Source organism: Gymnoscopelus microlampas (genome assembly GCF_963454915.1).
Source record: "Gymnoscopelus microlampas genome assembly, chromosome: 1".
In the NCBI taxonomy this organism is placed as follows: domain Eukaryota; kingdom Metazoa; phylum Chordata; class Actinopteri; order Myctophiformes; family Myctophidae; genus Gymnoscopelus; species Gymnoscopelus microlampas.
The window spans coordinates 56,471,737-56,494,939 of NC_139962.1; the positions used below are offsets into that span (position 1 = coordinate 56,471,737).

The window sequence follows — 23,203 nt, forward strand, 5'->3', positions numbered from 1 at the left end:
ACATTCACTGAAAGTATCTAGTCTAACAACCACTACAGTGACTACACAGTAAACTCCTCAGTGTTAATCTATCCATTTATGACGCTGGTCAAATTGTGTGGCTGCCTGGCTGGCATTAATAGTCTTTATACAGTTATTTTCAAAGTGGAGAGTTAATTACTTGCCCGGTCACGTTCAGATTTTATGATTAATTTGAGTTGGTCATTTCTCACTCATACAAGTGAATGTATCCAGCAATATTATTGTCGGACAAATGTACCTAAACACCATTACTGGCAGAAAAATACAATGTTTTTAAGGGTCTGTTGTGCCATTGACCTTTGTCCAGACCTATATGTGTCTGTTTTGTTGTGTGAATTTTGTCACTGGTCCTCTCTGGAGAACATTGAAATACTATTTACTGTAGAAGCTGTGACAAACACTGAGAACCTTTATAAACATGTCTTCCCTGTAGGTTTTGATAAGATACTCAGTTTGGACTCTGTGTGTGTGTGTGTGTGTGTGTGTGTGTGTGTGTGTGTGTGTGTGTGTGTGTGTGTGTGTGTGTGTGTGTGTGTGTGTGTGTGTGTGTGTGTGTGTGTGTGTGTGTGTGTGTGAACAATAGGTCTGTGGTCTGTCAAGCCCCGCCCCCAGCCAGGCTCATGGATATAAAAGCCTCAGACCAAACACTGAGCACTAAACTGAACTTGCAGTGAGGGAGGACACACTGTTTTTCCACATCTACAGGGAATACTGACCCAGACCACTTGAATCTGCTGCTGAATGGACTTTAACAACAACCAGCATTCACAGTGAAAATAAACTCCAGGGAACATTCTACAGGAGGGAGTGTTGCCACCACCGTGTTTGTAGCGTTACTCAGAGACTAAATGGCTTCCAATTTGTCTTTTTCAGAAGAGGATTTTTGCTGCTCTGTGTGTCGTGACATCTTTAAAGATCCTGTTGTCCTGGCATGTAGCCACAGCTTCTGCAAAGACTGTCTGCAGGACTGGTGGACACACAAGGGAACAAAGGAATGTCCAGTTTGTAAGAAAATAAATAAAAGAAAATCTCCACCCTGTAACCTGGTTCTGAAGAACTTGTGTGAGGCCTTCATACAGCAGAGACCTTCAAAGCGTCAGAGAACTTCGTCAGGATCTGAGGATGTCTGCCGTCTGCACGCTGAGAAACACAAGCTCTTCTGTCTGGAATGTCAACAGCCAGTGTGTGTTGTGTGTCGAGATTCTAAAAAACACAGCAGCCACCGGTTCAGACCCATCGATGAAGCTGCACTGGACCACAAAGAGGAAGTCCAGAAATCATTAAAGAATTTACTGGAGAAACTGAGGTTATTTAAAAGAGTTAAACTTACATGTGACAAAGGAGCAAAACACATTAAGGTCCAGACCCAGAACACAGAGAAGCAGATTAAGGAACAGTTTAAGAAGTTCCATCAGTTTCTACAAGAGGAAGAGGAGGCCAGGATCACTGCACTGAGAGAGGAAGAGCAGCAGAAGAGTCAGATGATGAAGGAGAAGATTGAAAGTTTGAACAGAGAGATATTAACCCTTTCACACACAATCGGAGCCATAGAGGAGGACCTGAAAGCAGAACACATCTCATTCCTGCAGAACTACAAGACCACCGTGGAGAGAGTCCAGTTCACACTGCAGGACCCACAGCTGGTCTCAGGAGCACTGATAGACGTGGCCAAACACCTGGGCAACCTGACCTTCAGAGTCTGGGACAAGATGAAAGACATTGTCTCCTACACTCCTGTCATTTTGGACCCCAACACTGCTTATGAAATGTCTCACCTGTCTGATGATCTGACCAGTGTGAGACGTGTCCAACACAACATCTGTGACTGGATGCGGATTCCTAACAACCCAGAAAGGTTTTTACTCCCTGACTTTGTCCTGGGTTCTGAGGGTTTTAATTCAGGGACTCACAGCTGGGTTGTTGAGGTTGTTGGAGAAAGTGCCCACTGGGAAGTGGGAGTGTTATCAGAGTCTTTCCAGAGGAAGCGCGGGGGGGGTCAACGCTGGAGCCTAGGTTTATATAAAGGATGTTTATTTACACCGGCACACACAGAGTATTTAGAGAGTGATCTCTCAGGGAAGCAGATCCAGAGGATCAGAGTCCAGCTGGACTGGAACGGAGGAGAGCTGTCATTCTCTGATCCTGATACTAACGCACACCTATACACCATCATACACACTTTCACTGACACAATGTTTCCATTCATTTGGACTACAAATAACGCTAGGGTATTACAAGAGAGGGTCAGTGTAACTCTGGAACAATGACGATGAACTGTAGAAAACCATAGAACAATGATGTGAAGAAGCCATGGTTGTTTTTTATAGCGAGGTGGTGGATTATCATGATTCACAACATCTTGATTATAGCCGTGTCTTTTTTGCTTGAAATGCAATAAGCTTTACTAGTTTACTAAAACTGGTGTGTAGTTATTATTATTAGTATTTATTTTTTAATCAAGAAATGATTTCATACATTGTGAATTACAATCACTTAGAGTGTTTTTTTTGTGTTGGTGAAAGTATTGATTTGTTGCTTGTATTTTATGGTCTCAAGGCGTATAGAGTCAAAGTGGTCATCTTCTACTAATATTTCTAAACCGCTACGCGCTACCTCATAATCACCATTTTGCATGAAGTTCAGAAGGTTTTACTGAACAATTTAATGCATTAACTGTTGACATTTCCTATCAAGCTCAAAATAATGTAACATGTGATTGATTGGTTTTGGTTCTAAATCTGTAAATAAAACTATGTGCTGTTTAATTCAAATAAATGTCTCTAGCACACATCTCTTGTTTGGTTTGAGTTCAGTTGCTTCAAATAACAAATATCTGTTCCACATTTTATTTCATTATACAGTATGACATTTTGTTAGCAGGGGTCAGTGTTTAAAACATTGCAGACGTTTTATGAAGCCATATGGTGTGAGCTACACAGTAAATACACAATCTATATTTAATGCGATGATATAAATATTCTATCAAATTCAACAAGATTGATCGAATCCTTCATAAATACATTTGTCTTTACTCAGCTGCACTGAGGTGAACAGACCCAAAATGAGGAGTGACCCACAGACACAAATTAGCACGAGGACCCTTAATATACTCATTGACTGCTATTGACAAGTGCATTCATCAATTGGCCCGAGGCTCACACTGCTTTGGAAAAGAGTGCTGTGTTTGCAATGGTTTACGCTAGAGGGCGCTGTTCACAAACCTTATGGAGAACAGTAGACCCGGAAATAATGTGATCACAACAAACTCAACTCAGTCCCATCTAATGTTAAAGGACAACTTTAGTTTTTTACGACCAAGGTTTATGTTTTAGATTGTAATTAAAGTAAATAAAATATAAGTGTACATTTTTTTTAATATACTGCTTTCTATAGTTTTAGCAATTTTCGCGATCTTTTTTACAGTGGGCGGGGGCATTCTGTCCGGTGGCTAAATATGTATTTTTTTTTACACAATAACCCGGTGTTTTCTTTATTATTATTTACAGTAGCTCTTCTAGCCCCCAATAACTCACATCTGGCCATCAAAGACCACAGGACCTTTTTTATTGTGTAAAAAAGGCATATTTAGCCACCGGACAGAATGCCCCCGCCCACTGTAAAAAATATCACGAAAATTGCCAAAACTATAGAAAGCAGTAAATGAAAATATTTTATTTACTTTTATTACAAGCTAAAATATAAGCCTTGGTTGTAAAAAAACAAAGTTGTCCTTTAAAGGATTTTCTGTTGCTTTTTGGCGAAAACAAGCCACATTCAACTGCCCACAACTATGGAATGGGTTATCGCGGCTTTTTTCTCCGATTCTTCTATGAGACTCGGTTACGTCTTTTTTTATGGAACTTGATCATTCACGGCACCCCTGAATTACATTGGTACTTTATAGCATCTTAAATGTAGCTGTACTTTATAGCATCTTAAATGACATTTCCCCTATCTTCAACACAAGCTTTAAAAGCAGGTTGCAGACATTGTGGATAGGTGTGTAATCAAAGATTTAAAACTGGGTATGTCAGCCTGTCCCAGTCTGTACAAACACAAAAGGGAAACAATTTGGGACTCTAACAGTTGTATACCTGACCTGAGCCATTCAGAAACATCACAAAGTGTTTCAGGTGTGAACATGTTTAGCATACTGAATGATAATTTCATTATCATATGTGAGACCCCTAATATGTATATTAAGGGTCCTTGTGCTATTGGCTCTCTCATGGCCCTCTCCATTCAATTCGAAGGGCTTCATTGGCATGAGAAAACAAACGTTTACATTGCCAAAGCAAAAGTGGAACAATACAATCAAAACAAAAGAATGTATGTAGGCCTACAATTAAAAGGGAATAGAAATTACGTGTACACAGAGCTGTTACATTGCAACCGAGGGAAATCTAACTTCTCCCTGTCGCTCCTACAGTACATCATTTTGAGTCTGTTTGTTCACCTCGGTCCAGCTGATTAAAGACACAAAACTAACTTAATGTATAGAGATCCTACCACGCATGTGTTTTACTGTGCAGTTTAGCTCATACCTTCTTGATTAATAGAGAGTTTGTTATAGTTTAAACATTGACCTCTGCTAACATCATATAAAATGTCATAATATGGAACATATATGTGTTACTTGACGCAACTGAACTCAAACCAAGCAAGAGATGGTATAGTTTCAATGTTATGATAAAAAAAAGTATTATATTGTGTAGAAGACTGATGCTAGGTTCTTGGTTTATCTATGATCCTAGATTACTGAGGCACTATTGTTATTATGTACGACTCACAAAGGAAAACCTTCAGGTCAATCGAATTTAGTTCAAACCATTCATTAAAATCTGTACCAATGTTACAATTAACTATGGGGTATACAGTTATTGAGCAAGTAACAGAAGTCAAGTTATTAGGGATTATGATCGATAGTAGAATGTAAGGCCTATTAGAATAGTCAAATTGATCAACTGGTGATAAAAATGGGCAGAGGTAGCCTATAAAACACAGTAGGAAATACATGCCTAAATACTTCACCAAACAATTAACGTGTTATCACATTTAGTTTATTGTTCAGTGATTTGGTCCAGTACAACAGGAAGTAATTTGAACAAGTTACAGGTAGCCCAAAACAAAGCAGCAAGTGTTTTTTACTTACGTAAAAGTATCAATACTGCAATGAAGAAATACTCTGTTATAAGTAAAAGTCTGGAATTAAAAATTTACTTGAGTAAAAGTACAAGTATTGGTATGAAAATGTGCTTAAAGTACCAAAAGTAGGAAGTATTATGCAGAATGTCCCGTTTCACAAGTTTTCAAAATAGCAGATATACAAGCTCACAATGTGCCACATCGCAACAAATTGTCAGCTTGTAGATCTGCTATTTTCAAATGGCCGAAATGTATATAGGGCTGAAGAGGTTACTGTATGAATTCTGATAATAATCTGCAAAGTAATTAGTAAATAAAGTTTTCAAAGTATTGTAGTGGAATAAAAGGTCTTCAGCTAAAAAGTGTGGGAACCTGACTGTCCTAGAGCTATGTTTCCCAAACATTTTTTTTTGCATTTCTTACAATGATTAGTGACCTACAGAGAGGTCCATTAGAGGCCTATTAGCACAAGGATCCTAGTATTCACAGTGTTTTAGCATCAACATGTCTATCAGTATGTTCTCAATGTGGAGGTGGGGGTTGGGGGTCTCCAACAGGGGTAACGTCCAGAATGTAAAAGTAGTGGTTCACCCAAAAACATACTTATGTTCTATCAATTACACTCTTTGAGTCTCCATTAAGTCACTCCGCCGGTCATCAAATTATTGGCTTAGGAATGCGACAAAAACAAAGAAATCTCCATGAATTCAATGCTTCATGGGGTGTAATTGACAGAAAATAAGTATTTTTTGGGGGAACTACTACTTTAATCAAATGAATTATAATTGAATTAAGACATTTGATTAATTCAATTCACTGACAGTATCTAGTCTAACAACCCACAAGTGCACTACAGTGACCAAACAGTAAACTCCTCAGTGTTAATTTATCCATTTATGACAAAGAGTCAAATTGTGTGGCTGAAAGTCTTTATACTGTACAGTTATTTTCAAAGATGATTATTTTCCTGGTCACGTTCAGATTTTATGATTAATTTGAGTTGGTCATTTCTCACTCATACAAGTGAATGTATCCAGCAATATTATTGTCGGACAAATGTACCTAAACACCATTACTGGCAGTAAAATTAAACATTTTGTAAGGGTCTATTGTGCCGTTGACCTTTGTCCAGACCTGATCCTCGCTGGAGAACATTGAAATACATATTTACTGTAGAAGCTGTAACAAATACTTCAGAACCTTAATAAATCGAATTCCCCCTGTAGGTTTTTGTTAAGATAAAAAAAGATAAAGTGTGTGTGTGTGTGTGTGTGTGTGTGTGTGTGTGTGTGTGTGTGCGTGTGTGTGTGTGTGTGTGTGTGTGTGTGTGTGTGTGTGTGTGTGAACAATAGGTATGTGGTCTATCAAGCCCCGCCCTGCCAGATCCATGAATATAAAAGCCTCAGACCAAACACTGAGCACACAGCACTAAACTGAACTTGCAGTGAGGGAGGACACACTGTTTTTCCACATCTACAGGAGGGAATACTGACCCAGACCACTTGAATCTGCTGCTGAATGGACTTTAACAACAACCAGGATTCACAGTGAAAATACTCAAGAGACTAAATGGCTTCCAATTTGTCTTTTTCAGAAGAGGATTTTTCCTGCTCTGTGTGTCGTGACATCTTTAAAGATCCTGTTGTCCTGGCATGTAGCCACAGCTTCTGCAAAGACTGTCTGCAGGAATGGTGGACACACAAGGGAACAAAGGAATGTCCAGTTTGTAAGAAAATAAATAAAAGAAAATCTCCAACCTGTAATCTGGTTCTGAAGAACTTGTGTGAGGCCTTCATACAGCAGAGACCTGCAAAGCGTCAGATAACTTCATCAGGATCTGAGGATGTCTGCCGTCTGCACGCTGAGAAACACAAGCTCTTCTGTCTGGAATGTCAACATCCAGTGTGTGTTGTGTGTCGAGATTCTAAAAAACACAGCAGCCACCGGTTCAGACCCATTGATGAAGCCACAGTACCAGAACCCGAAGCTGTGCTGGCCACAGTACTGGAACCCGAAGCTGTGCCTGCCGCAGTAGCTGAACCAGAGGAAGCTGAAGTAACTGAAGCTGAAGCTGAACCAGCCATTGTACCAGAGCCTGCAGGAGCACAAGCGGATGAACTTCAGTATACCGTCATAGAGGGCGGTACAACGCGTGGTGGCATGCTGCTGGTTGACAGCGATGGTTTCCGATACGTCTGTAGGGGCACAGGAAGCGGGAGAACATCGTGGCGCTGCCATTTACGAGGAAAGACGAAGAAATGCCCTGCTACAGTTAAGCAAGTTGGAAACGTTTACACACCAGGACCACATGACCACAACCATGAGGGAACCCCTGGCATTGAAACTAAGATCAACATCTTCAAAAAGGTCAAGGAACTCTCTCTGGCGAATGTCTACAGATCAGCTGAAGTCATCGTGGAGAGTGTGGTGAGGCAGGACTTGCACGAAGATGCGATGTGTAGTGTCAATCAAAGCAATATGACCAGAGCTGCGAATAGACACCGCCAGAAACACAGGCCTGCATCATGCAGCTACTGAAGAAGGCATCTCGCCAGAGTGTCCCACCCTTTCTCCCTCCCAGAGCAACCCAGTGACACCTGTGGGACAGTAGCACAGAACAGAACTTTTTTTCGTATTTTTAGAAATTATCTTTGAAAATATATATATATTTTTTTACATTTGTAACTTTTTTTTACATCTGTACTTTTTACATCTGTACTTTTTACATCTTTACTTTTTTGAAACTAACTTTTTCTTCTACTATTATTATTACAGTTCAGATACATTTGGCACTATTATGCAGTTATGTCATAATAACTGTGTTGACCTGTTCTCTTTTATTTTGTCAATAAACTGATATATTCCTACATTTGACCTCTTTTGTTGTGTTGCTTTCATATGGATCTCTTGTTATGTGAGTCAGTTTGATTGATTGATTGAGGTTTTTATTATCAGTTTGCATAGGAAAAGGTACAATTTCATGACAGTACAATTCACTGGTACAAGGTCAACTAAAAGGATAAACACCACAAGAAAGCTTCTAGGCTTGTTTCAATTGGGGTCCTTAAAAGGAAGACACACACACACCAGGGCCGCAGGAAAGGCGGTGTGAGCGGTGCGGCCGCACCGGGCCCCGCGCTGGGGGGGGGCGCAAAAAAACAAAATATATATATATATATATATATATATGTTTTTTTTTCTTAAGTGAACAGAATCACGTTTATTAAGAATTATTAAAAGAAATAACCGCAAATAACCACCAAAAACTCGGAAATATCCGCCCAAAACCGCAAAAAAAACGGGTGCGACTTCGCACCGGGCCCCGCATTTCTCCCAGACGGCTCTGACACACACACACACACACACACACAGAGAGAGCTTTTATCTAACCCTAACCCTCTCTCATTATCTCACACAAACGGCCAGCTAGCTTCACTATCTATTATTAACTGTAGCGGGCGAAATCTCTGCAAAATGGACGCAGAGAATGAAAAGGAAGCAGTGCGTCAGTTTTTTGCGGGATGAAATCTCCGACTTTTTGGGCGAACGTCCGGCCGGGTGAAAGGTCTGGTATTCGTCTGAACAGAGAGATTTCAACCCTTTCACACACAATCGGAGCCATAGAGGAGGATCTAAAAGCAGAACACGTCTCATTCCTGCAGAAGTACAAGACCATCGTGGAAAGAGTCCAGCTCACACTGCAGGACCCACAGCTGGTCTCAGGAGCACTGATAGACGTGGCCAAACACCTGGGCAACCTGGCCTTCAGAGCCTGGGACAAGATGAAAGACACTGGGTGCGTTTACATGCACAATATTTATTCATTCAGAATGAACTCATTCCGAATAGAAATGTATACCCAACTGTTTACATGGCACCTGAATAAAAGTATTCCTGTTCCTCAATCGTTTACATGAGCAAAGCATTCATTCGGAATATAACTCTGGTCATGCGCAGAGTGCTTCGGGCCAGGTTGGGGACGGGGGGAGGGGGCGGGGGTGTTTGACAGGTAAACATATGTATTATTTACCTCTGGCAGCCTTGGTAATGAATAATAACAATTTTGGCTACACGTAAATGGATCTTTTTCTAAACGCACATTTGTGTGTGCGTTTGGGCCTTTCAGCCACACGCAAACGGTGTTTTTGGCCGCTAAAACGGATATTTTTGTAAACGGATAAATAAGTGAAGGTTTTCCAAAACATGCGTTTCAGTGGATCTGTGTGGACATGTAATCCGGAGATTTTGAGAAACGATGACGTCATCGCGCATTCGCACATGGTCATTATAATAATAAATAATACAATAATACATAAACACCGGACCGCTCATGGTCATTATAATAATAAATGAAGAGAGAGAGAGAGCAACACTTACAGTCTATGAAACAAGGCACGCTCATTTATGGCTAAATAATGTCATATACTTAATAATAAGACAGTGGTGGGAAAAGTAGCTCATTCACTGTGTGACGAAAACCCTCTTTCTCTGCGCCAAGTAGAACACACGGCGCGCACACAGATTGAATGTGGGGTCTGTCGTCTTAAAACACAATCGCCCCGGTGCCGAGAGTCCCTGCTTTATAGTGGTGTTCGATGTTTTTACATTGCCAACTCTCACATGTACATAAACGTTCAGATTTCAAATATAAAGTGCTTACCCCTGAGCCACGGACGTTACAAGGCGATCCGGACCGCGATAAGTACCCGTATCTCCCGTATTGTTCAATAAAAAGCATTTTAATCCGATCGTCGGCCATTTTCTCCAAATTTTCTCCGATGCTTTCAACCATGCGACACCAATGGTTGGAAGGTGTATTGCACTCTGATACATTACCAAAATAAAAGAACAGAAAAAGAAAATGGCCGGCGATGGGATTAAAATGCTTTTTATTGAACAATACGGGAGATACGGGTACTTATCACGGTCCGGATTGCCTTGTAACATCCATGGCTCAGGGGTAAGCACTTTATATTTGAAATCTGAACGTTTATGTACATGTGAGAGTTGGCAATGTAAAAAAAAAAACGAACACCACTATAAACCAGAGACTCGACAGCGTCATGTGAACCATGGCTACTGTTTGCGCTGCAGCTGAGCCCTAATAATGTTGTTTTCGTTTATGTTCACGTATGCTGTTCACATATGCTATTAAAATAATGCAGCTATTGCAGTATTGGGCCTTAACATGTGATTACAAATGTATTTGTATTTGGCCCCTCATATATATAATTATAAAATAAATGTGGGGGCGGCCATAGCTGAATGGTTAGTGAACCCGCCTAGGGAGCCAGAGGCCCTGGTTGCCCCAGGTTCGATTCCAGACCAGGTCAGCATATGTGTCGATGAAATGAAATTTGTCCCTGAGCAAGACTCTTAACCCCTAATTGCTCACAGGTTCTCATTGGAAACAAGACCGCAAGGACTTTCATGAACGACCTGTTAAAAGGAATTATCCTTTTCCTAAATATAAAATCTGATATAAAATTGAAACATGCAGCTGATCGATGCGTTTCTGCGTCTACGTGTGGACAGGGATTGTTGTTTATCTTTGTCATGTGGCCAGGGATTCTTTTTAAAAACGGAGGACTAAAATATCCGTTTAGTAAAAGATCCATGTACAGTACGTGTAGCCAAGGCCTAAGTCACGGCTGCCAGAGAGAAATAATAACAAGCCACAGCTCACAATCAATCAAAGCTGCCAGCTATATAGGTAAATGAGGAAGAAGAGAAGAGAGACAATAAAACAAGTTAAGAGAGAGAAGGTAGAGAGAAGGTTTGATAATGGAAGCACACCGCATCCTGCCTACGGCCATTGGTCTGCTATTGATGAGTTTAATGCAGCAAAATCAGCTCCTGTTATATTTGCTGCTGACCCGGAGGAGGAGCCGGTCGGCGGAGAACTACGCGCGTCTGCGACTTGGGCTTGGAGCGCCAGACTCCACATGGCTTGCGCCTCTCCCCCCCCACCCAGAAGCACCGCGCTAGCCAATGACACATGCGCAAAAGAACAAATGTATACCAGTCTGATACCAGTGCGTTTACATGGGCAATGTAGCCCGATTCTATCGGTATATACCAGCCCTTCAAACCCGAATGAAATTTCATTCGGATCAGACCGGTATGGCCATACCGATGCGTTTACATGAGCATTTCTATTCTGAATGAGCATTCATTCCGAATTGAAGTGGAATAAACCTGTCCATGTAAACGCAGCCATTGTCTCCTACACTCCTGTCATTCTAGACCCCAACACTGCCTATCACACACGTGTCCTGTCTGATGATCTGACCAGTGTGAGATGTGAACGACTCGTCCGTGACTGGATGCGGATTCCTAACAACCCAGAAAGGAACCACCATGGACGTAGTGTCCTGGGTTCTGAGGGTTTTAATTCAAGGACTCACAGCTGGGTTGTTGAGGTTGGAGACTGTACAGACTGGGAAGTGGGAGTGTTATCAGAGTCTTCTCAGAGGAAGGGACTTCAACTCTGGGGCATACGTTTAGTTGAAGGTTGTTTATATACACCACAATTTGAAGGGATTGTTTTCTCAGGGAAGCAGATGCCTCAGAGGATCAGAATCCAGCTGGACTGGAACAGGGCAAAGCTGTCATTCTCTGATCCTGATACTAACACATACCTAAACACCATCACACACACTTTCACTGACGCACTGCTTCCATTCATTCAGACAACAACTAATGCTAAGATATTACCAGGGAAGGTCAGTGCTACTCTGGAACAATGATGATGAACTGTAGAAAACTATAGAACAATGATGTGAAGAAGCCATGGTTGTTTTTTATAGCGAGGTGGTGGATTATCGTGATTCAAAACATCTTCATTATAGTCTCGTCTTTTTTGCTTGAAATGCAATAAGCTTTACTAGTTTACCAAAACTGGTGTGTAGTTATTATTAGTATTTATTTTTTAATCAAGAAATAATTTCATGAATTACAATCACACTGTTTTTTTGTGTTACAATGATGAAAGTATTACTTAAGTTGTTGCTTGTATTTTATGGTGTCAAGGCGTAAAGAGTCAATGTGGTCATCTTCTACTAATATTTCTAAACAGCTACCTCATAATCACCATTTTGCATGAAGTTCAGAAGGTTTTACTGAACAATTGAATGCAATAACTGTTGACATATCCTATCAAGCTAAAAAATAATTTTATTTTGATTTTGGTCCTAAACCTGTAAATAAAACGATGTGATGTAATGCTGTTTAATTCAAATAAATGTCTCTAGCACACATCTCTTGTTTGGTTTGAGTTCAGTTGCTTCAAACAGTTGCTTCAAATACCACTGCAGATGACAGTGAAGTGACAATTTAAGGATTTTTAATACCTCTGAAAAGAAGAAAAGAAAAAGACCATTACTGCATCAAGAAGCCATGGCTGTTTTTTATAGCGAGGTGGTGGATTATCATGATTCACAAGATCTTGATTATAGCCTCGTCTTTTTTGCTTGAAATGCAATAAGCTTTACTAGTTTACTAACACTTGTGTGTAGTTATTACTAGTATTTATTTTTTTAATCAAGAAATAATGTCTTGCATTGTGAATACATTGTGAATTACAATCACTTAGAGTTTTGTGTTACAATGATGTAAGTATTAATGAAGTTGTTGCTTGTATTTTATGGTCTCAAGACATAAAGAGTCAAAGTGGTCATCTTCTACTTCTATTTCTAAACAGCTACCTCATAATCACCATTTTGCATGAAGTTCAGAAGTTTTACTGAACAATTTAATGCATTAACTGTTGACATATATCCTATCAAGCTCAACATATTTTAACATGTGATTGATTGATTGATTTTGGTCCTAATAAGAATAATAAGTGAATATGGGCATGTACTTATATCAGGGGTTCTCAATCATACCCTAAAGCACTGGTGTCTATTTCAAACATGTGTTTTTACCTAGGAGTGACAATATGACAGCAGCAACCTTTATTTATTCTCGAAAGACATTGAGGTTGCCCTCATTTGCAGTGTTGTTGAGATACACCACAGTACAATTTCATATTCACATCAATATTCACATCAATGATTAAACAAACCAGAGACTTCCCCCTATCTGAAACACACGTTCTAAAAGCAGTTGCAGACATTTGTGGATAGGTGTGTAATCAAAGATGTAAAACTGGGTACAGTCACCCTGTCCCAGTCTGTACAAACACAAAAAGGAAACAACTTGGGTCTCGTAACACTATACCTGACCTGAGCCATTCAGAAACATCACAAAGTGTTTCAGGTGTGAACATGTTTAGCATACTGAATGATAATTTCATTATCATATGTGAGGCCCTTAATATGTATATTAAGGGCCTTTGTGCTAATGACTCTCTCACGACCCTCTCCATTCAATTCGAAGGGCTTTATTGGCATGAGAAAACCTACGTTTACATTGCCAAAGCAAAGGTTGAACAATACAATCAAAACAATATAATGTATGTAGGCCTACAATTAAAAGGGAATAGAAATGACGTGTACACAGAGCTGTTACATTGCAACCGAGGGAAATCTAACTTCTCCCTGTCGCTCCTACGTCATTTGAGTCTGTTTGTTCACCTCGGTCCAGCTGATTAAAGACACAAAACTTACTTAATGTATAGAGATCCTACCATGCATGTGTTTTACAGTGCAGTTTAGCTCATACCTTCTCGTTTAATAAAGAGTTTGTTATAGTTTAAACATTGACCTCTGCTAACATCATATAAAATGTCATAATATGATGTCATACAATATGGAACAGATAATTGTTAATTGACACAACTGAACCAAACCAAGCAAGAGATGGTATAGTTTCAATGTTACGATAAAAAACAAGTATTATATTGTGTAGAAGACTGATGCTAGGTTCTTGGTTTATCTATGATCCTAGATTGCTGAGGCACTACATTGTTATCATGTACGAGTGAAGGAAAACCTTCAGGTGAATTGAATTTGGTTCAAACAATTCATTAAAATCTGTACCAATGTTACAATTAACTATGGGGTGCACAGTTATTGAGCAAGTAACCGAAGTAAAGTTATTAGGGATTATTATCGATAGTAGAATGTAAGGCCTATTAGAATAATCAAATTGATCAACTGGTGATAAAAATGGGCAGAGGTAGCCTATAAAACACTGTAGGAAATACATGCCTAAATACGTCACCAAACAATTAAACATAAGTGTTATCACATTTAGTTTATTGTTCGGTGATTTGGTCCAGTACAACAGGAAGTAATTTGAACAGGTTACAGGTAGCCCAAAACAAAGCAGCCAGTGTTTTTACTTAAGTAGTATCCATACTGCAATGAAGAAATACTAGAAATACTCTGTTACAAGTAAAAGTCTGGAATAAAAAATGTGCTTGAGTAAAAGTACAAGTATTGGTATGAAAATGTACTTACAGTACCAAAAGTAGGAAGTATTATGCAGAATTTCCTGTTTCACAAGTTTTCAAAATAGCAGATATACAAGCTCACAATGTGCCACATCGCAACAAATTGTCAACTTGTAGATCTGCTATTTTCAAATGGCCGAAATGTATATAGGGCTGAAGAGGTTACTGTATGTTTTCTAGTAACTAGTAAATAAAGTTTTCAAATTATTGTAGTGGAGTAAAAGGTCTTCAGCTAAAAAGTGTGGGAACCACTGTCCTAGAGCTATGTTTCCCAAACCATGGGACCTTTTCTTTTTTTTTTTGCATTTCTTACAATGATTAGTGACCTACAGAGAGGTCCATTAGAGGCCTATTATCACAAGGATCTTATCACAGTGTTTTAGCATCAACATGTCTATCATGTGTTCTCAATGTGGAGGTGGGGGTTGGGGGTCTCCAACATTTGCGGGGGTAACGTCCAGAATGTAAAAGTAGTGGTTCACCCAAAAACATACTTATGTTCTATCAATTACACTCTTTGAGTCTCCATTGAGTCACTCCGCCGGTCATCAAATTATTGGCTTAGGAATGCGACAAAACAAAGAAATCTCCATGAATTCAATGCTTCATGGGGTGTAATTGATAGAGGGAACTACTACTTTAATCAAATGATTTATAATTGAATTAAGTCATTTGATTAATTCAATTCACTGAAAGTATCTAGTCTAACAACCCACAAGTGCACTACAGTGACCAAACCGTAAACTCCTCAGTATTAATTTATCCATTTATGACAAAGAGTCAAATTGTGTGGCTGAAAGTCTTTATACTGTACAGTTATTTTCAAAGTGGAGAGTTGATTATTTTCCCGGTCACGTTCAGATTTTATGATCCAGCAATATTATTGTCGGAAAAATGTACCTAAACACCATTACTGGCAGTAAAGTTAAACATTTTGTAAGGGTCTATTGTGCCGTTGACCTTTGTCCAGACCTGATCCTCTCTGGAGAACATTGAAATACATATTTACTGTAGAAGCTGTGACAAACACTTGAGAACCTTTATAAAACAAATTCCCTGTAGGTTTTGTTAAGATAAAAATATAAATTGTGTGTGTGTGTGTGTGTGTGTGTGTGTGTGTGTGTGTGTGTGTGTGTGTGTGTGTGTGTGTGTGTGTGTGTGTGTGTGTGTGTGTGTGTGTGTGTGTGTGTGTGTGAACAATAGGTCTGTGGTCTGTCAAGCCCCGCCCTGCCAGACTCATGAATATAAAAGCCTCAGACCAAACACTGAGCACTAACTGAACTTGCAGTGAGGGAGGACACACTGTTTTTCCACATCTACAGGAGGGAATACTGACCCAGACGACTTGAATCTGCTGCTGAATGGACTTTAACAACAACCAGGATTCACAGTGAAAATACTCAAGAGACTAAATGGCTTCCAATTTGTCTTTTTCAGAAGAGGATTTTTCCTGCTCTGTGTGTCGTGACATCTTTAAAGATCCTGTTGTCCTGGCGTGTAGCCACAGCTTTTGCAAAGACTGTCTGCAGGAATGGTGGACACACAAGGGAACAAAGGAATGTCCAGTTTGTAAGAAAATAAATAAAAGAAAATCTCCACCATGTAACCTGGTTCTGAAAAACTTGTGTGAGGCCTTCATACAGCAGAGACCTGCAAAGCGTCAGAGAACTTCATCAGGATCTGAGGATGTCTGCAGTCTGCACGCTGAGAAACACAAGCTCTTCTGTCTGGAATGTCAACAGCCAGCGTGTGTTGTGTGTCGAGATTCTAAAAAACACAGCAGCCACCGTTTCAGACCCATTGATGAAGCTGCACTGGACCACAAAGAGGAAGTCCAGAAATCATTGACGAATTTACTGGAGAAACTGATGGTATTTAAAAGTGTTAAAACTACATGTGACAAAGCAGCAGAACACATTAAGGTCCAGACCCAGAACACAGAGACGCAGATTAAGGAACAGTTTAAGAAGTTCCATCGGTTTCTACAAGAGGAAGAGGAGGCCAGGATCACTGCACTGAGAGAGGAAGAACAGCAGAAGAGTCAGATGATGAAGGAGAAGATTGAAAGTTTGAACAGAGACATATCAACCCTTTCAAACATAATCGGAGCCATAGAGGAGGACCTGAAAGCAGAACCCATCTCATTCCTGCAGAACTACAAGACCACCGTGGAAAGAGTCCAGCTCACACTGCAGGACCCACAGCTGGTCTTAGGAGCACTGATAGACGTGGCCAAACACCTGGGCAACCTGGCCTTCAGAGTCTGGGACAAGATGAAAGACAACGTCTCCTACACTCCTGTCATTCTGGACCCCAACACTGCCTTTCAAACGTGTGTCCTGTCTGATGATCTGACCAGTGTGAGATGTGGCCGACACATCCGTGACCGGATTCGGATTCCTAACAACCCAGAAAGGTTTTGTCTCAATGAGAGTGTCCTGGGTTCTGAGGGTTTTAATTCAGGGATTCACAGCTGGGTTGTTGAGGTTGGAGACTGTGCAGAGTGGGACGTGGGTGTGTTGTCTTTTCAGAGGAAGGGGCGTATGGGGGGTCAACACTGGAGTGTAGGTTTATTTGAAGGTTGTTTAATTACACCACACACAGAGTTATTCGAGAGTGATCTAGGGAAGCAGATGCCAATGCCTCAGAGGATCAGAGTCCAGCTAGACTGGAACAGAGGAAAGCTGTCATTCTCTGATCCTGATACTAACACACACCTAGACACCGTCACACACACATTCACTGACACACTGTTTCCCTACATTCAGACTAAAAATAATGCTAAGATATTACCAGAGAAGGTCAGTGTAACTCTGGAACAATGATGATGAACTGAAGCAAACTATAGAACAATGATATGAAGAAGCCTTGTTGTTGTTTTATAGCGAGGTGGTGGATTATCATGTATCACAACATTATGATTACAGTCTCGTCTTTTTGCTTGAAATGCAATAAGCTTTACTAGTTACTTTACTTTACTAGTACTACAACTGGTGTGTAGTTATTATTATTGTTTTTTTTTTATTATAAAGAAATTATTTCATACATTGTCAATTATAATCACTTGGTGTTTTTTTGTGTTACAATGATAAACGTATGAATGAAGTTGTTGCTTGTATTTTATGGTCTCAAGGCGTAGTAGAGTCAAAGTGGTCATCTTCTACTTCTATTTCTAAACAGCTACCTCATAATCACCATTTTGCATGAAGTTCAGAAGGTTTTACTGAATAGTGCATTACAACTGAACAACTGTTGACATATCCTATCAAGCTACAACATAATTTAACATGTGATTGATTGATTTATTTAGGTCTGAATATAAACCTGTAAAGAAAACTGTATGTGATGAAGCTGTTTAATTCAAATAAAGGTCTCTAGCACACATCTCTTGTTTGGTTTGAGTTCAGTTCTTTTTTATGACGTCATACAGTATGACGTTTTTTTTGATGATAGCAGAGGACAATGTTTAAAATAATAAAACCATAAGTTGTGAGCTACACAGTAAATACACAATCTCTATTAAATATGATGATGATTAAATATTAAGTATGATCAACATCTAGTTTTATCAAGTTTGATCCAGGAGCCAAAGGTTACTGAACATTCAACACGTTCACAAACACACATTAGATATACCAGTCCACGTAAGAGCAGTGAACAAGGAAAGACTGCTTTCATTTATTATGCTCCACACACATGCACAAACTTCAGGACTCTCTGAAACTGGTGCGATTGGTCTCAATAGAGACATTCAGGGTGCTTCTTGAGGACACACTACATAGTGACTGCACCTGTTTCATGTAACACTATGTTTATTTGCATCTGTGACATTTTCTAATGTGATTCAAATGTTTGTTATTGTTTCTCATTAATAAAATCGTTTAGAATTTTCAACGATCTACTATATCGATATGCAAACAGCAAAATATCGTATCGTTTGACTTTGTATTGTAACTAATCGTTTTGCAATGCAAATAATCGTATCCAATCGTTTCGCAATGCAAATAATCAATGTTATCAATAAAGTACTTTTAAGAAGAAAAAAGATAAAGAGGGGTTTATATCCAGTATCCAGGTATTTATTTTTCACACAGAATTTTTGGGTAAATAAATACAGTAGTTACTATATCGGTTTTAAATCATTGAATCGAATCGTATCGTTCTAAATTAACCTGTCCTGTATCGTTCATGTATCGTATCGACTAAATCACTGAATCGAATCGTATCGTTCGAAATTAACCTGTATCGTTCATGTATCGTATCGACAACCAAGTATCGTGATACGTATCGAATCATCGTTAAAATGTATTGTTACACCCCTACTCATTATGTATGTATTTTATATGTTGTTATCAAGGGCGTCCTTGAAAAAGAGAGCTTGCTCTCAATGGGCTTCCCTGAATAAATAAAGGAAAAAGAAAGAAAGAAAGAAAGAGCACCAACTTTTAACCACTCTCCATTGAGCACATGGTTGTGTTGTTTTTTTTCCCCCCATGTACAGTAATGAGTTGTGTTGTTGTGTTTTGTTGTAATTGTGTTGCGTTGTGTTGTATTGCGTTGCGTTGTCGCGTTGCAGCCTGCAATGTGATGGGGGTGATTCTCGACAGCTAGTTTATCTCTGTGAATCAACCATGACTGTCAGTGAAGACTGGTTCAAAAGGTAATGTTATGCACACATACATATATTCCGTCGCTGCCAGCGACTTGCTGGTGCAGGACAAAGTAAGTAAACATATCACAAGAAAGAACAAGTCCACACAACAGCTTACTGCTCCAAAATAAAATAAAAAAAGACCTCCTCAGGTCTTCCGCCTGAGGAAGACCTGAGGAGGTCTTTCTCACTATCACTAATAACAATAAAATATGTGTTCATATTCAAACACTGTCAATTTGCACTTTTTTCAACAAAGACCACACCACTGGGAAGCTTGGTTTATTCAAAATAAGGAACGGCTGTTGAGACAGGATACAGGCTTCGGGTGTTGTCTCATTACTGGGAGTCTTCAGGCTCCATTGAATCCTGTGTTTCTTGTGCTGAAAGAGAGTGAGAAAAAACACAGGATAAAGGGTTAGACATACGTTTGCATTGGAAATCATGCTTTCCACTAAAGAGATTAAGGATGGTTATTGTTCCCCAACTTAAGTTATGGAACTTCATGTTGTGATCAACTGTTATACTGTCCAGTAAGTAATACTTACTGGACAACATACTTACTACTAAGTACAGTATAAAGGGTTTCCTAACACATGTGCATTCAACCACTATAGCAGTGGTTCTCAACCTTTTTGTGTCAAGGACTCCCAAAGTAAGATATATTTGGCCACCGACCCTCATCTGAAAATATTTTGTGCCAAGGACACCCATACAAGATTTGTGTTGTAAAAATGTTCAAAATGTCTCTATTTTTCCCCCCTCGTAAATAGCAGATCTACAAGCTCATGGCGTTGTGAGCTTATAGATCGGCTATTTTCAGAATCAGAATCAGAATTTTCAAATGTTGATGCTATATTAATTAATGTAGCTGGTGACCCACTGGAACCTCCTCAAAGACCACTTTGAGAATATGTGTGTGGGTTGCTGTGTGTGGGAAGTAAACTCAAGTCTTTCTGCAGGCACATTTTGAGACAGACCAGTTTGTCAAGAACAAAAACTACAAGACTTGTCTGAGAGCAGATTCTATTCCCACCATGTTCTTGCATCTCCCTGAAGTGTAAAACAGGAGGGCCCCACCACCATGATGCAGGCCGCTGGCCTATACCTGTAAATATTGAACCCATAGCTATTGATCACAGCTATAGTGTTAAAAGTGACACAGTTATAGCAAGTAACCAGCTGTGCTGGTGTTATCCTGATGATGCCTAATAATCTTTAATGAAACTAAAATGCTATGAATGTTTAGAACATCAGTGCATCATTTATTTAGTTTCTGATATTTATTCTGATGCTTACTGCTTAAATCACTAGCAGCAGAATTATCTGTGCTGATCTGTTCCCCAAAGAGTAAAGAGACCAGACTGTAAATAGTGTTATACTCTGACTCCAAATATGTACACATTTTCTTTTACAGACCTTCACCTAGCCTGAAGTATTACCAGATCAAAGAAATGTTACAATTTTGTTGCATGTGGCCCCACTCTTGTATATGAGAGACAATGTTTTATTTGTTTGCATTATTATTATTTACTTTTAATCTGACCTTATGCTTTATATGCAACAAATAACTGTACATTAACCATTACAGTATGCATTTTCCACTCCGTAATGGTTCCTAAAACACAACATCCTATGTCAAGAATTTAGAGGATTTGCAAAATGTCTCTGCTCAAATTACATCTTTGGAAAAATAATTTGTGCTTGATGTGATTACGAACAAACTCAGATCAAGAATGCCTCGACTGGGGGCACGGTGGCGCCTGTAGTCGGTAGCGCTGTCGCCTCACAGCTAGAAGGTCCTGGGTTCGATTCCCGCAGGGGACGCTGTGGGCGCTGGGGGCGTGTTCTCTCCTCCGCGTCATCAGTGCCCACACCCTAGGTGGGGTTGGCGAAAGGGCCTTTCTGTGTGGAGTTTGCATGTTCTCCCCGTGTCTCCTAGGGTAGGTACCCTCACAAAAAAACATGCAGTAATCCTGGTCACTATACTGCCTCCCCCTGGCCAGCCGGGGCGCCTGATGGAGGGGAAGGGAACTGGTTGGAATAACGTGTTCCTTTCACGCGCTACGTACAACCAGGGAAACACTCCCCTGTCAGGTGACAAGAAGGTCAGTTGGCTCTCATGCATTGAAGGAGGTATGAGCTCGGCCCTGGCCTCCCTAGGTTGGCAGAGGGAAGGTAGTGCCCAACACGCTTAAGCATTGGCACTGGGTGAAAAAATAGGGGTTACAAAATCGTGGGATAATTTTTTTTTTTTTTTTTTTAAAGAATGCCTCGACTGCCCAATCAGAACCGCCATTTCACTGTGATGTCAGAGCACTGGCCAATCAGAAGATTAAGAACCACATCACTGTGATGTCAGAGCACTGGCTGTGTATATTATATGTATAGGTGAATAAATTGATCAGCTGTTATCAACATTTAAAAAACAAAGCTGGCGCTGTCCTCTAGCTAAGAGCGGAAGAGGGCTACCTTCAGAGTGGAAACGGAGAAAACAACGTTTTTTAACACAATCGACCTTCTGCATCACTATGGTTTCTGGAAAGCGCTTGGCTGATTGGTTATCGGGCTTTCTCTACCTCCATGATGCTGCTGACACTTTGTGGGGGCTACCTGTGTGTAATGCGAGGATACCGCTACATGGAGAGGCAAAAACATCTGCAACACGCCGCAGAAAACCAGGACCCAGATGGTATCAAAGACTACAATGTATGATTTTCCATCTTACATGAAAAAGGAGATTTTCTTTTCACCCGTAATTCCATGAAGATATTTATTCTACTCATGGAAAGTTGTGTGGTTATCTCATGAGTGAGTGGCGTGTGTTTATCAGCTTGATAGGGTGAATAAACTAACTTCTGCTTGACCTGCTTAAGTGGCAGCGGTGGCCTAGTGGTTAGAGGGGCGGCCTTGATACCGGAAGGTCCCTAGTTCGATTCCCCAATTCATCATATCAATCATGAATTACCGCTGAATAGCCCTTGAGCAAGGCTTCCATGCAGAGTCCGGCTGGAAACAAGTTTCGTACTTAGTCCGACACCCTGGGTAAACAACAAACTTTGCTTTGCTTTACCAAGGCAACAGTGGATGAAATAACAAAATAATTAGTATTTTGATTACACAATTTCCTATGTTGCCTTGTCGGGTTTGATATGTCTGAGTCAGAGTGACGTGGCCGTGGTCTACCTGTCATCCGTCCGGCCGGTCCTCCGGGTAACCAATTTTAATATAGGACTAGAGGTTCGGGCCGCTCGTTATGTGGCCCTCACACCTACGTCGCACCACTGATCCAACCAATATGCCCATATATGGCCGTATCAAAGGCACCCAGGGGACACATGCGCAAATTCAGTTCCTAAAAACTGAGAATGTTCAGGGTTAAAGATTGACAAGGCCTAAATAAGGAACAGTAATGTTAGGCATGTGTCAGACTAACTGTGGAAGAACAAATGTGAGATTTCCATTTTTGACACATGGGCTGCTTATAGGACATGACAACATACAGTAGGCAGCACTTACTAAATGGGCCTCTAGTATGTTGTGATAAATTAAGCATGAATGAAAATAGCTAATCTTGCTCACCAGTAGCCGCTCCAGAGACCATATCAGACCAGTCCTCCACCACCTCCACTGGCTGCCTGTCAAACAAAGAATCCACTTTAAAGTGCTGCTCATCACCTACAAGGCACTCCTCCACAACCTGGCTCCCTCTCTGACCTCCTCAACCCGCATGTTCCGTCCCTGTTTCCTCAGGTCCAGTGATGCCGGCCTCCTTGAGGTCCCCAAAACCAGGCTCTGAACCTGGGGCGGCGGGGCTTTCTCTGTGGCTGCCCCCCTCCCTCTGGAATGCACTCCCCAAATCAGAGACGCCCCCTCCCTCACTTCCTTCAAAACCGCCCTGAAAACCCACCTGTTCAGAATTGCTTTTCCGAATTGACATTGATCTCAACTCTTGTTTTTTACTGCTTTATTGCTTGTAATACTTA

At 40.3% G+C, this 23,203-nt stretch overlaps 2 protein-coding genes across 2 annotated transcripts in view; both read left to right on the top strand.

The window, feature by feature from the left end:
- Positions 1-19,154, top strand: part of LOC311044622 (E3 ubiquitin-protein ligase TRIM35-like) — a gene marked incomplete at both ends in the record, with an annotated part of 153,288 nt that extends 134,134 nt beyond the window's left edge. Inside the window, 2 exons of the mRNA XM_084056333.1 lie at positions 16,231-17,367; positions 19,143-19,154. Coding sequence (XP_083912459.1) covers positions 16,231-17,367; positions 19,143-19,154 — 1,149 coding nt within the window. The remainder of the gene's footprint in view (positions 1-16,230; positions 17,368-19,142) is intronic.
- Positions 870-11,788, top strand: LOC311044779 (E3 ubiquitin-protein ligase TRIM35-like; the record flags this gene model as incomplete). Its single annotated transcript, XM_084056567.1, has 4 exons — positions 870-2,264; positions 6,943-7,593; positions 8,829-8,962; positions 11,722-11,788. 4 exons carry the CDS (start codon positions 870-872, stop codon positions 11,786-11,788), a joined length of 2,247 nt encoding a protein of 748 aa, XP_083912693.1.
- Positions 19,155-23,203: the final 4,049 nt, after the last annotated feature.